The following is a 13,568-nucleotide window of genomic DNA, read 5'->3' as shown; positions in this document are numbered from 1 at the left end:
GCAGGATATCAACAGGGCACATGATTTTGAATTAACTAAAAATAAAAAATAAAACTATGGTTACATGTTATGAAAACTGGTACCCCCCCAGGCCACCTAACCCATTAATTAAGAAAGGCTCATACCCCTTGCTTAGGTGTAGGGATACATTGCGATCCTACTAGTTGCAGGTTTTTGACTTGTCTAGGGTTTAGCTTATATAAATGTGCTCTTTCTGTGCTGTTTCATCGAGTAATCTGACACGTGAGTGAGTGGTTCACTGGATTTCCTATACTGAAATACTGTTCTCATTGCTGCACTGATCTTGTTGAATGCAGCTGACATCTACAATGCAAATGTGACAAGTGTTGAGTTGCAAGAGATTCAGCCATTCAAACAAGATGGATTCTGTCACATACAATATGCTTAAGTAACATTTAACCATTTCTATGGCTTGATACAAGAATCCAAGTAGGCTGTGATCACCTCCCTCAATATCGTCCCAAGAAATCAGTCTAAACATTCATTGCTTTGTGTCAATTGTGTCAGCAACCAGTCCGGATTGCTAAAGGACTTGATGCCCAACGGTCTTGTGTTCCCGAGGCCCCACAGAGGAGTATTTAACCAATGCACCCACCATCAATAAAGCTGTTAAAGTAGCCAGAGTGAAACCCTGGCAACCTCAAAATGTCAACTTCAGTTAATACATACATATTATCAATGCATAAAAATGTATGGCCCAGAGAATGTAGCACATCATTTGCATGTCTTTTTATTGCAAACTGGTACAAATTCAACATAATGTAATTTCTTCAAAATGAACAGGCGTAATATCCTGAATATCACTGTTATAAGTCACAAAGATACAAAAACCCATAGGCTAAAGCATCACTTACATTCACTTGCATACCATCACTCATAATTCTTACACCCCAACATCCAATCATAAAAACATTTTTATACATTCAAATTTTGTCTTCTCCTAAGTCTTGTATATTTTATTATTTTCCATAATTTCTTCTCCAGTTGATACAGTCTTCAATATTTCAATCACAATTCGCAAAACCGCTATAACGTCATCTACTGGTCATTCTTTTTCATTTTTCACACTGACTGTGGCTCTTGGTAGATAACTCCTTATACAACAACCAATCTTTGTTTCTTTTGTTTTTTCATTGGTGCTGTAGCTTGTATTTGATATCTTCTCAATGTGCGTTTCAGCGGGAAACGCCTTCTTCAGGAATGGCACATCCTCATCATCAAGACCCCAATCATTTTTAACTGACCTGCAAGCATAAGCAGAAATACTACTGAGCCTTACATTGCATGATATAATAATAGTCCCTCTTAAGTCAAATCTTCCAAAACGAGTACACCACATCCTGCATGCCCCCTCACCATAAGGATTATCATGAGTGCAATATACTAAACCATAACCAATGAGACCTAGTGCTAAAAAGAAGAACTATAGCCACAAACCACATCACCTTGTGCAGTTTAAATATACTTCTCCATCAAAACCGTCACCAGTGGAGCCTAATGCTTCAACTGAACTGTTGACGTATTAAAAACATTTGCACCCAAGACAACTTGGGCCATATAGGCATGCTCCTAAGTGTGGCACCTATAATTAATTTGACATTCTCATATTATTTATTCATTGCACCTCTTATGGACTCTACATGCACATATTGGTCAGTCTTCATAGAAATGGCAAATTCTCTGCAGTAATCGGGGAAAAAGAACAGCAGGTGGTGAAAGGGGGAAACCCCAGCAAACGGTCCTGGACTTACTGAATAGCCAAAAAGAGAAAACCGGGTATGATCAGCCCCTTGCGGTAACCAGGCCCGGACTGGCCATGCCGGGCACCGGGCAATCCCCCGGTAGGCTGGATGGGGTGGGGGCCGGTTTTTTGGCATGGGGCCGGTTTTGGTGCTGGGGCCGATTTTTGGTCCGGCCGACGGCGTTAGTCAGAAAAAGAAATGAGAAAATCAGAGAAGTTCACAAGAGTCACGACTCACTCACACTCTGCATGAGTCTCTCCTCGCTCCATCCGAGAAAAAACAGGCACAATTCTATCTCTGAGTCATTCAATCTGCATAAATAATGGCATGCATTTGCATTGGAGCACTGTGAGGGTAGGTCGGGCGCAGCGCGCTGATATCTCTGCGGCCGCCGCCGCGTCTGCGGAGCGTGCGCCGTCTCCTCAGTTCACCCACCTTAGGGTGGGGCGGCCGGTGTTGATCATGCGCATTAAAAAGTGCGCGTGACCGCTGGTGTGGCCAGGTCGAGGTCTCGAGCTCGAGGAGCATTCCCGAAGTAAGCCAGCAGAGACCAAGATGACGTCGACACCTTCGTGAGAGAGCTGCCCATAATTTAATTATTTCTAGCCCCTGCCTCTGCCTGTTCACCTCCCTGCTGCCGAATGCAGTGCCGCCCGCCGGTGAGTCACTCACTAGTGCCTTTGTTGTCTCTCCCTGTAATAACCGTGCCCGGCGTCCAGTCGTCTGTGGGCCGGGACGGGATTAAACAAAGATAGAGGCCCTCCGACCCCCCCACCCCACCCCAGCCCCTGGCCCAGGGGCCAGGGCCTTGGCCTATACCTTTGTTTCAGTAGCGCCTGGCCCAGTGGCCCCTGGGGCCCCTGAGTGTGTATTTAAAATTGTGACAGGCCTGCTGTTGGTGAGCAGGGGAAAGGGAGGACGAGTCGACCCGGCGGAGGCCGAGCCGGCTGCCGGAGCAAAGTGGTGGGTAGTGGTGCTGCCTGCCTGCCTGGCTTGAGTTGCGCTCCATCTCGGCTCCGGCCTCGCTGCGGGCCTAGCCGGCCCTGACTCCCTGAGCTGAGCCTGAGAGCCTGAGACAGACACACACACACACTGGGGAGAGTGACTCCTGGGCTGGTGACCGAACTGGCATCAGCCAACTTGAGCAAAGGCGTTTTTTTATTCTGAGGTGGCTCCAAATGCAGATGTCCCTAGTCGGCCATTCCCTGCCTGCGTCAGAGTGGAGTTGATTGTTTCTGAACCATGATGCTATTGCACCACTTAGAATGATGAAAAGGATGTGACTGTCACTGGCCCGGTCACCCTTGTGCATGGAATGATGGCAAGTACTCTATGATCGCTTGATGACAGGTGCAGGAAAGCAGGTCTGGGAAGACTGAAGCCTATTCAGACGATGGCCTGAGATCATCCCCATGAGTAGACATGCGGTTTCACTGAGTGCGAATGCAAATAATTTACACCCCATGCTCTTTCTGACACTATTGCAAATAATTTGTAACAACATTTTATATATGCCATTATTATGTGTGCAAAAGAAATTCTAATAGGCCTTTCCCCCGGCCCAGGGCCTTGGCCTAAGTAAGGGCCTACGTAACGCCTATCACCTATACTTTTCTGTTGATCCTGGCCGGTTCTTCACAGCGCACTACCGCCTTGGGCAGCCCCTGAGTCTGGATTGGGGATTTAGACATTTAGTCAGGCATTTAGAGCACTGAGCAGGCCTCCTTGCTGTTCGTGAGCAGGGGCCAGGGGGGGCGGATGACCAGGCGTCTCCGACTGGTGCCGGAGCGAGGTGGTGGTGGTGGCTGGCTCAGGCTGCCAGGCTGGCCTGTGCCTGCGAGCAGGAGTCCGGCTATGCTAGCAGTACCACTACCTACCAGGCCCGGTTCTAGAGGGTGGGCCAGGCCCACCCAAACATGAGCCTCCTTGGCCCTCTCAGTGAATCTGCCACGGATGTACAACAATAAAAACTGTTAAGATAACTTGTGATTTACGATCCTGCTGCAGAGCAACCATTGTCTGTTGGTAGTTCTTAAATGCAGATTAACGGAATTTTGTGGGAATAGCTCAGTGGGTTACTACCTCTGTCACAGATATCCTTGTGTTACTTGCAGTTTAGAAGTTACTATCATAACATAAGACAGTGACCTATGAACTGTCATTAAAGAACTGCATACAAACTTCGCTTTTTTGTGTTGTGATGTAGTTAGAACTTCTCCATTCTTTCATTATTCTACTGTTACTAAAAAGAGCTTGTTTGGGCAGTTATACATATTCATCAGTAAAGCCAACCCTGACAACTGAAGTACTCTTTAAATCCTGAGTTTGTGCTTCTTGCGACCAAACCCCTGTAAAATATATTGCCCACCAGAATGGATGAAGTGATTTCTACACCTTGTAATCCTCATTAGCTTATGTGACATTCCGCTTAAACTGATTTATTGTCTCTGTATAATGTGTGCTGTTATGTAAAGTACTGTGACACCCTACACTCATATGAGTAGCACAATACAACAAATGGAATGGATAGGAGAGAGGGGCAATGGAGAGATGAGGGGCACTAGTGGAGGGTGGCAGTGAAGGAATCCCAGGAAGAGGTCATGGGGTGGGGGGAGCTACAGAGAGATGAAGGGTGTGGGTGGCAGTGAGGGAGTCAGAGGAGGAGGTCACGGGGTGGGGGGGAACTACAGAGAGATGAAGGGCACTAGTGGAGGGTGGCAGTGAGGGAAGCCGAGGAGGATGTCATGAGGCAGGGGGAACTACAGAGAGATGAGGGGCACTAGTGGAGGGTGGCAGTGAGGGAATCTGAGGAGGAGGTGGGTCACGGGCTGGAGGGGAACTACAGAGAGATATGGGGCACTGGTGGAGGGTGGCTGTTAGGGAATCCGAGGAGGAGGTCACGGGGTGGGGGGGGAAACTACAGAGAGATGAGGGGTGCTGGTGGAGGGAGCAGTGAGGGAATCCGAGGAGGAGGTCACAGGTTGGAGGGGAAACTACAGAGAGATGAGGGGCACTTGTGGAGGGTGGCAGTGAGGAAATCCGAGGAGGAGGTCATGGGGTGGCGGGGAACTACAGACAGATGAGGGGCGCTGGTGGAGGGAGCAGTGAGGGAATCTGAGGAGGAGGTCATGGGGTGGGGGGCTACAGAGAAATGAGGGGCACTAGTGGAGTATGACAGTAAGGGAAGCTGAGGAGGAGGTCATGGGGTGGGCGGGAACTACAAAGAGATGAGGGGCACTAGTGTAGGGTGGCAGTGAGGGAATCTGATGAGGGGGTCATGGGGTGGGGGGAACTAAGGAGCGATGAGGGGCACTGGTGGAGGGTGGTAGTTGGGAAGTCTGAGGAGGAGGCCATGAGGGGGAGTGGCTACGGAGAGATGAAGTGCACGGTTGGAGGGTGGTTGGTAACTTATCTACAGAGAAAGAGGTCAAAAAAGAGATCAAAAAGACTTTTGTAACAGCACTAAAGCTGGCCCTGTCATGGCCTTTCTGTTTTTGTTTATTTAATTAACAGTCATGTGATTAGGACAACTGTGGAGCATACTTTAACATGCATGCTGATTACATTTACTGCTATATTCAATGTTTCAAGTTTGAAGGTGATTTTACTTTTGTTTTTTACTGGGAATAATGAAAATGGAACTGAATGGTGGCTGATATGGGGCTGGGTCCCAAGGTCAGCTGTGAGATAAGGTGTAATTGAGAGGGGTGGTAGAAAAGTGGATAATCAAGTCTGTAAGGGAGAGCGCTGCACAGTCATGGGTCAGGTGGAGGTAGTAATGAAGAGGGTTTCTCCCTGAAGGCTCGCACTGAGGGAGCCCGAGTAGAGTCCCTTGCTAGATACTCCCACCTTAGAAACCTCCTCTTCCCATCAAAGGGACATTACATGGAAGAAAAGCACTTTTTGAGAGTGATAACATTTAGAAAGAGACTTGGAAAAGAGTGAGTTTTACTGTACCTTGTAAGACTAAGGAGAGATAAAAGGAGGGCCCAGAAGCAGGCCTTGTTAAATATATAAGCGATAAATCGGGCCAGCAGTTACCCACCCAAATGTACCTATAGCCCACCCAAAAAAAAAATCCTAGAGCCGGGCCTGCTACCTACACCCCCCTTTTGCAGTCAACCCTTTGGTTCCTCCTTCCACCGGCGGAGTCCACTGCTGCTGGAGCGAGGTGGTGGTGGGTGGGTGGCTGACTGCCTGCCTGGCCTGCTTGTGCCAGCCTGTGCCTGCGAGAGTCTGGCTATGCTAGTGCAGCAATGTGGATACGTGTGACTGTGCTCCCTTTGGTGGCGCTGTTGTGCTGCTTGACTTTTGGGGGGCTCTAACTGGGGCGAAGGTTGGGGTCAGCAAGTCTGCTTAAAATATATATTTTCAGCAAAAGACCCAACTTGGAGCTTGTGCTGAAAAATATACTTGAAGCAGACAACAGGGCTTTCTAGAGTTGTTTTTTTTTTTTTAAGTTTTTCTTACACAACTGAGTCCTTTTGTTTTGTTTTCCACTGGCCACTGCCTGGTGTTGCCACTGGGCTCTGGCACTTGCGCCGCTTAGGCTAACGTGTGGGGGGGGCTTTTTTTTGCTCATGTTCAGGACAAAGGCTGTGTCCTGAACATGAAAGTGAAGTCTGTTTTTTGGGACGGAGTCCAAGCCATGTGGATTACCGAGTTTAACAGAACATACTGCCAACAGGTGACAGTCAGCCTGGTCAGCGCCGCGTTCAATCCTTACATCAGGGTGGTTGTTGTTGTTGTTGTAGTGTAGTCCGCATTTTTTCCTGAATTAGGTTAGATGTTTCAATTCGGTGTCAAATTATTGTGTGGTGCACATGGATTTTTCTTGTATCTAGATGTCATTGTGATTGTGCAGTCAGTATTCACGCTAAATAACCGATGTAGTGTGCTGAGAGACAGCGCATCTTAACCGGCTGCTAACACGGTGCCTGATTTTGTATTCGCTGTAGGAAGTGTGCTTCGTATTCAAGGCACACAGCGACAAGATGATGAGCTGCGCACAATATTTACATGCCTTTACTTATCTCAGTAATTTCAGCATCGCATCGACAATATCGGCGAGTGACCTCAACATAGAAGAGGGCATTGCATTGAAACACAGACATAGGCAAGTCAAAGGTGGCAGCTGCTTTTCTTTAAAGATGATGTTTATTTTAGGGCCACACACTTGCAGCAACATTCTCCTCTCGCTACCATTATGGGGATACATTAAATAAAAATAGTACTAGACAAATCACATCTCTCTGGAGAGCAGCATTTTATTAAAGCACTCCAAAGTGTGCCCCTCGTGCACGTTCTTATTAATAAAGTTTTCACCAACTAATGCGAACAGAATTTGAAGCTAGCCTACAAGAAGTGTCTTATGGGCTCCAGGATCATTGGCGATTCTGATATAGGATTGTAATTTAACATCTTATGGTGCAGGTTATAGAGTAAAGGGCTTAGCGCTGCTACCATCTTCTTCAATGTAACTTTTGACCTCTAATGGGCCTTTGTACCCTTGTATCAGTTCCATCTGTTGAAGGTCGCCATCGGTGCGTTCCCTATGCGCTGGCTCAGTTGCTTCATGAATCGTGACCTATATTTTGTTTAATTTTCCGGATTTCAGGCCGGATTTCACAAGAAAGGAGTTTGCGCTGGTAAAATGCGCACTTGCGTGTTCAGTGCTAGTGTCTCTTTTGAAAGTCGCCTCCTGCTGCTAGGGCCTGCTCTTTTGCTGTGTGAGGAAACCGAAACGGCCCCAATCAGTTCTGCTTGGCTAGCGAGTTGGCACTTGCCAGCCATGTGCCAAACAACACTGACCCTGGCGCACATAAACAGACACACACTCAGGGAGGCGGTGACGTGCTGGTGGGTGCAGTGAGGGAGGTTTGGGGGGGTGGCAGGGCGTGACTATACCAGCAAGTTAAAGCCGAAATTGGTTGCTTCAGTGTTGAAGGGGAGGAAAGAAGTAATACCTTTCCAGGAAAGGTATTACTTCTTTGTCATGATGAAACCAATTGCTATTGGACACTTCTCCAAGTAGCCGGGATCGCGCACTTCTATACGGTGCAGCTTTTTATGCGGTTGTACATTCTGAAGCAGCGTATTGATTCAACAAGATAATCTGCGACCTCCCCCAAAACAGTGGCTTCTATTTCCGCGCTGTGTTCTTTATTTCGCAAGTACTGCTACCTCACTAAGGCCGGCAATCAAATATGTAATCACACAAATATGCAAAATCTATAGCAATTTTACACTGACTCACTTTATGTGGCCTCCCACTACAAAATGATATAAATAGAACATCATGCTGCAGTAAGGAGGAGAGCCTGAGGCCAGATCACTTAAGAGGCATTGATTGGCACAGGTACCGTACAGTAGCAGAAATCACGCAGTCTCGTAGAAATAACACCGGCCTTCCGCATTGAAGTTTCTACCTAACTTTTCAAAACATTCCCATTACAGTTTGCATTGCATTGCCTGCTCAACAATCTCGTTGCTATCTCTGAATAATTGTAATACTGATCTGTTGAGAATGGGACCAGATTTACCATACCACACTAAATGTCCACCACTGTGACCCCTCCCCTCCCCCCACCCCCCATGGCACAAGATCACTAAATTGTACTGATAAAGGAGATAATTGTATGTTATGGTTACAAGGCCAGTGTCATATGTTGAAATCCCCCAGTGACGCAATTAAAGCCAGGAAATGCTGGAGAGGAGGGAAAGGAAAGGGGGGAATAATGGAAATTTGGGGGGAGAAACTTGGAGGAGATAACGAGAGACGTCCTGTTCACTCATAAGCTTGATAAAGGATCCATTTTGCCCTTTAGCAGCAGGTCCATGTACACCATAGTACCCCCTAGTAGTGGTTGCTCACTGCGCTTGCTTGATACACACCATGTGGGTGCTGGTCTCACTTCTCTCTGATTTACTACTTGTGCCTATTTTTGGTGCTCTCTGAAAGAATGTCTATGGGCACATATGACTGGGTGGGTAACCTGGTGCTCTTGAAGGTCATCATCTACTATTTACTGTGGTTTGAAAGTTGATACAATTGAATATGTAATGAAAAATGTGCTGTAAAATTCACAATTTTGGTCGGTTGTTTTCCAAAATTTTCTTGGGGGGAGAACCCCCCCAAACCCCCCTAATAGCAGTCAGGCTCGCACGCTTCGCACGCTCGCTACGCGCTGGACGGGGGCTGGTCTGCCAAATGTGACGGGGGCTGGTCTGCCAAATTTTGCCAGGGCTAATTTCAGTTCCCAGTCCGGCCCTGGCGGTAACTTGTCCCTGAGTTATGTCGACACCCTGATAGTACTGGATGCCATACCTGAAAGTTCTGTATTGGGGGACATCCTCTTCGCCTTTCTGTAGTTTCTTTTCCACAGGACTTGAGTGTCTGCGAATGGCCTGATACTCTGTGTTGCTGGAAAGCCAGAAGATGTGTCAAAGGGGATTCAATCTTTAATTGATACCCTGGCACACTGTCCTAATGAGAGTCAAGTGCCCCAGTGGGGGCCTCCGTAGCCTAAGGGACTTCTCTTCTCCATTCCCCCTTGTGCAGGGTATTTGCTGTGCCTTTGTTAAATTACCACCATCTGTTGCTGCAGTTTGGTATTAGTCACTAAAATGCATAAACCACTCTGTCAGGAAAAACTTGAATTTTTAAAAGAGGAAAATGCCTTTCCATGTTTTACTATGAAGAGTCTATGTAGTGCATAACCCCTATACTGCAGCCTGCATATACAAAGTGCGTCCTCTTTGCTGATGAATGAACAGTGTGTGTCTATCAGCTGCACCGGGACTAAGAAACGTGGCCCATCTGTCTTTACTGCTGAACCCGATGCAAACAAGAGAAAAGCTATTCTACTTGTTCTTGACTATACACATGCTTTCTAGTTATGTGGGGACATAAACCTGCACTCTGTCAGACTCCCGGGCCTGTGGTTATGGCGGCCGCCTCAAAACTTAGCTTAAAAATCTTGGTAAACTCCTCAACCGGCAGCAGCTTGTGACAGTCCCCACTTCGCTCCCATCTCACATCTTCGGACATTCAGAACACTGAACACAGGTGTGTTTCATCAGATCGGCAGCGTGATGGCGATTTCCTCTGCGTATGGGTTGAGTAGGAAGTGCGGGTGCCGTCGACCTCCCACGGCCATCTTGATGTAGGTGACTATCATCTACCCGAGCCTGGCTATCCATGTGTAATAATGTGTTGAGCATATTGGAGTTCTGGGAAGGTTTGACCCTCAATCTATTTTATTGAAAGTTGTCCTCCAGATCTAGTAAATGAGTTAGTCAGAGACTCCTCATGTAAAAAGGCTTGACTCAGTGAAAGTACCACTGATCATCCCTCCACTGCGTGTGACAGCAGCTAATAGTAAAATAGTATATTCTGGCCTACTGTATTCTGTAGAGGACTGTAACTGGAACTAATTGATTTGAATAGAGTCGTGGCAAGAAATAGTGGGTTAGATATCTGATTTTTGGTGGTTATCAACAGTAAACCTAATGATCCATTAATTGTTATATTGGATGGCATGTTCCCAAGGTGTTTCACTATTCAAACCCCGCAAATGGGTGTCCAGTGTAAAAAATACAATGGACTTTTCTGCACTTTCTTGACTCTACTGGATCCCCTCCTTCCTTGACTCCGCTCTTGTTGAGGATCAGCCATCTAATTTCTTCTGGTTTATGTCCCTTTTCCACGTAATGTTTAAGCAAGGAGCATTGACTTTCCCTGTTTTTATTGCATATCTGTGTTCTGTAAGGTGAGTGGAGAGACTACGTCCAGTCTCTCCCACACATCCATAACCACATGTGCATACAAGTAAATAGATGATGGTCTTGGTTTTCCAGTTTGTGAATGCTCCTAATTGTAATGTATATCTGTTCAATGTATAGATCTGCATCTCAGTCGCACTTACGCATGCCATACATTGACTACCTTTATAGTCCCCCTGAACTGGGATTTTCTCATCAATTGTTTTCTGAATACATTTAGTCTCTCTAGGGACCGTGATCATACAATATTATCTTTCAAATTTTTATTTTGCTGGTGTGCAAACATATGTTTGGGGATCCGGGTATTATGGTTCACATCGCTGTTGAGTATGTGCCAGTTCGAATTAATGATTTGACGCACTTTATCCATTGAGTACTGAGTGTCGGGTAATGCATAGCAGTTTCGGATCACTTTGTTGGAGTTGATTGTGTAAAAGATGTTCATAAAATCTCGCCCGAGTGGTTGATGATCAGAGATGAGAGCGAAGCGGGGGCTGTCATGATCAGCTCACGGTCCACCTGAGACTTTTACTTGCAGAACTTGTTTGGTTTGCTTGGCAAGTAAAATGGCAGTCTTATTCTTTTGCAGCCTTACTTGTGACCTTCTTTCCCCCGATTATAAGCTGTCATTCGCAGTTTTTGCTTTATGCATAGAATGGTACAGCTAACATTTTTTATACATATAAACATACTATTTCCGCATTGCATGCCACAATAGTAAGACCAAGCACAACGTTGAAGGCTTGTACCGTGGCATGAAATGGGTTTATGTACCAATGTTGCTCTCTTTAGCATCGATGCTTGACAGTAGCATAGCACCAAGAGGTCCAGTTGTAATCACTATGTTGCTTATTCATGAGTGTAGTATGGATAGTTCAAGAAGTATCCTAGAGTGGAGTAACAGGCGAAGAGCATTTAAAACATATAAAAGACTGTTGTAATAATCGAGATACGTTTATTTCTTCACAAATAGTTATGATAAACTTTCTTTATCAGTGACCTGTGTCTGGTAGGCAGCCAAATTGATATTCGTAATGTTCCATATAGCATAGCCGATAGATACATTGAGTGCATGGTTTCCATGACATAAGTGACTGGGAGAAATGCTTGTATCAATTGCATCTCTACTGATGAGTTGTGAAATAGTATTAGTAGAATGAAAACCATTGGAAAAAAAACGCTGGATTGAGTTTACCGACTATCCTCTTGAAAAGATCTGCACACAATGACTTGACCAGTAAGTATATGCCACCATTTTCATGTTTGCGCATTCCCTTCGATTACTAATGAATGTTGTTATAGTGATGTTCATAGAAGCTTATGGTGCACAATGTATTTGGGGCATATGGGCCAGATGCCCTGTTGAATCAAGAAATCACTTTCCTTTGTTTCCTAAGAACACGCCAGTAATGTGTAAAACCTTTTAAACCATGCATGTCTGGTCAGCTGTTCCTGTTAGTGCTTAAGTATGTTGCCTTCCAAACATTGAGTACTGAAGTGTACCCGCGCTTTGTTTAAAATAGAGGGCGTATGTACTGCGTAATCTGTGCTCTTCTTCAGTCTCAATCCAGATTTCTTGATTTCTTCTCACAATTTCTTGTGATAACACAGAGATGGAAAGAGGTGTTCGCTATGACCGTACTCTATCTGAAAACTGTACTTGCAAAGACATTGCAAAACATATTAAAGCTCCAGTTGTTATTTTCAGAGAGGGACACGTGAAATGCTTATAACCGTTTTTACCAGCTAGCCCTGCTCTGCCCACAGACTTTGCTACGGAGCACAGCCGGCTCCATCAATGGTTCATTAACCCGCTCTTTTAATTTGAAAAAAATGATGTAAGAACATTGGGAGTGGCCACCATGTTCACTTGTGACACGGCAACGGGAGGTGCAGTTATCTTCATTTGACTGTTTTTTTTTTTTACCCTCTTTATAGCAAGTCACTGGCCCCAGAACTCGTGGCTGCTGCTTCGGCTGTTGCGTCCTCACTGCCTTTTGACAAAAAACAGATTGAATCTGAGCTACTTCAACAGCTGAGGAGACACGATGAGGAGACTGACGCCCAGAAGCGAGGAGAACCCAACAATATTAGGTCTGTAAAATCTTGAATTTAAAGTAGGTCTAAGACAGTTCGCATCCCATTTGGAACTGAGCTCTATAGGAAGCACACCATACAGGTTTTTTATCCAGTGGAAAACATTATCGTCCAATGAAAAGTTTTTTTTTTGTTTTTTTTTCGTAAGTTGAATGTTGTGTCTTGAAGCACAACACAATCATGATAGTAACATAACACACACAGTGGCACAGGCAGCAGAAGTGGAGAAAGGAATGGCACGCAGATCTGGCCTGTTCTTCATCTATCAATTACCGACCTCCTTTAAATTGGTGGGCGACAACCACAGGGGTCATGCAAAAAACGCAATATGGCTTTAGGAGGGGGATGGGTACCACAGAGCAGTGCCTCAAACTGTCCCCCGATTATGGGCAAGTACATGAAGGACAGGAGGGGTTCTGTCCACTTGGCCTTCATGGACTTGTCCAGTGCCTTTGATACCATCAATCGGGAGAAATTGTGGACACTAATGGGGAAAATGGGTGTTGAGGAAGCACTGATCTCCCTTTTGCGTAGGCTTCATGCTAACACTACTGTTGCCATAAGATACGGCCTGCAAGGGGAAAAGACCAAATGTAAATGTAAATGTGTTTGTACTTATATAGCGCACAGCTACCCCATTTCGGGGTTTCCCGGCGCTATACTCATACCACTAGGGAACCCTTCCTGGCTTTTCCCTGTGAAATGTCCACTCCTGGGCATCCCCAGGGTGAAGCTAGGCATTCATGCGCTGTTGGGGCCGTTGTGGAGATTAAGCAAGCTATTGCCCAGAGTTGCAGCGTGGGACCCATGATTAGAATAGGCACCGAGGCGAGAAATCAGGTCCGAGGAATTATGAGCCCAAGACCCGCCAAGGTGGGAATTGAACCCTGGTCCCGGGCGGGACCTCTGCATCAGGGTCTGCCG

General features: G+C 46.1%; 1 protein-coding gene across 2 annotated transcripts in view; it reads left to right on the top strand.

The window, feature by feature from the left end:
* MRPS31 (mitochondrial ribosomal protein S31) overlaps positions 1-13,568 on the top strand; it is a 193,479-nt gene that overhangs the window by 15,934 nt on the left and 163,977 nt on the right. For both annotated transcript variants that reach the window (XM_085621771.1, XM_085621770.1), the window contains exon 3: positions 12,486-12,641. In XM_085621771.1, coding sequence (XP_085477897.1) covers positions 12,486-12,641 — 156 coding nt within the window. The remainder of the gene's footprint in view (positions 1-12,485; positions 12,642-13,568) is intronic.

This window comes from Triturus cristatus, chromosome 8, assembly GCF_964204655.1.
Source record: "Triturus cristatus chromosome 8, aTriCri1.1, whole genome shotgun sequence".
Taxonomy (NCBI): domain Eukaryota; kingdom Metazoa; phylum Chordata; class Amphibia; order Caudata; family Salamandridae; genus Triturus; species Triturus cristatus.
This window is presented reverse-complemented; position numbering and strand designations above follow the sequence as displayed.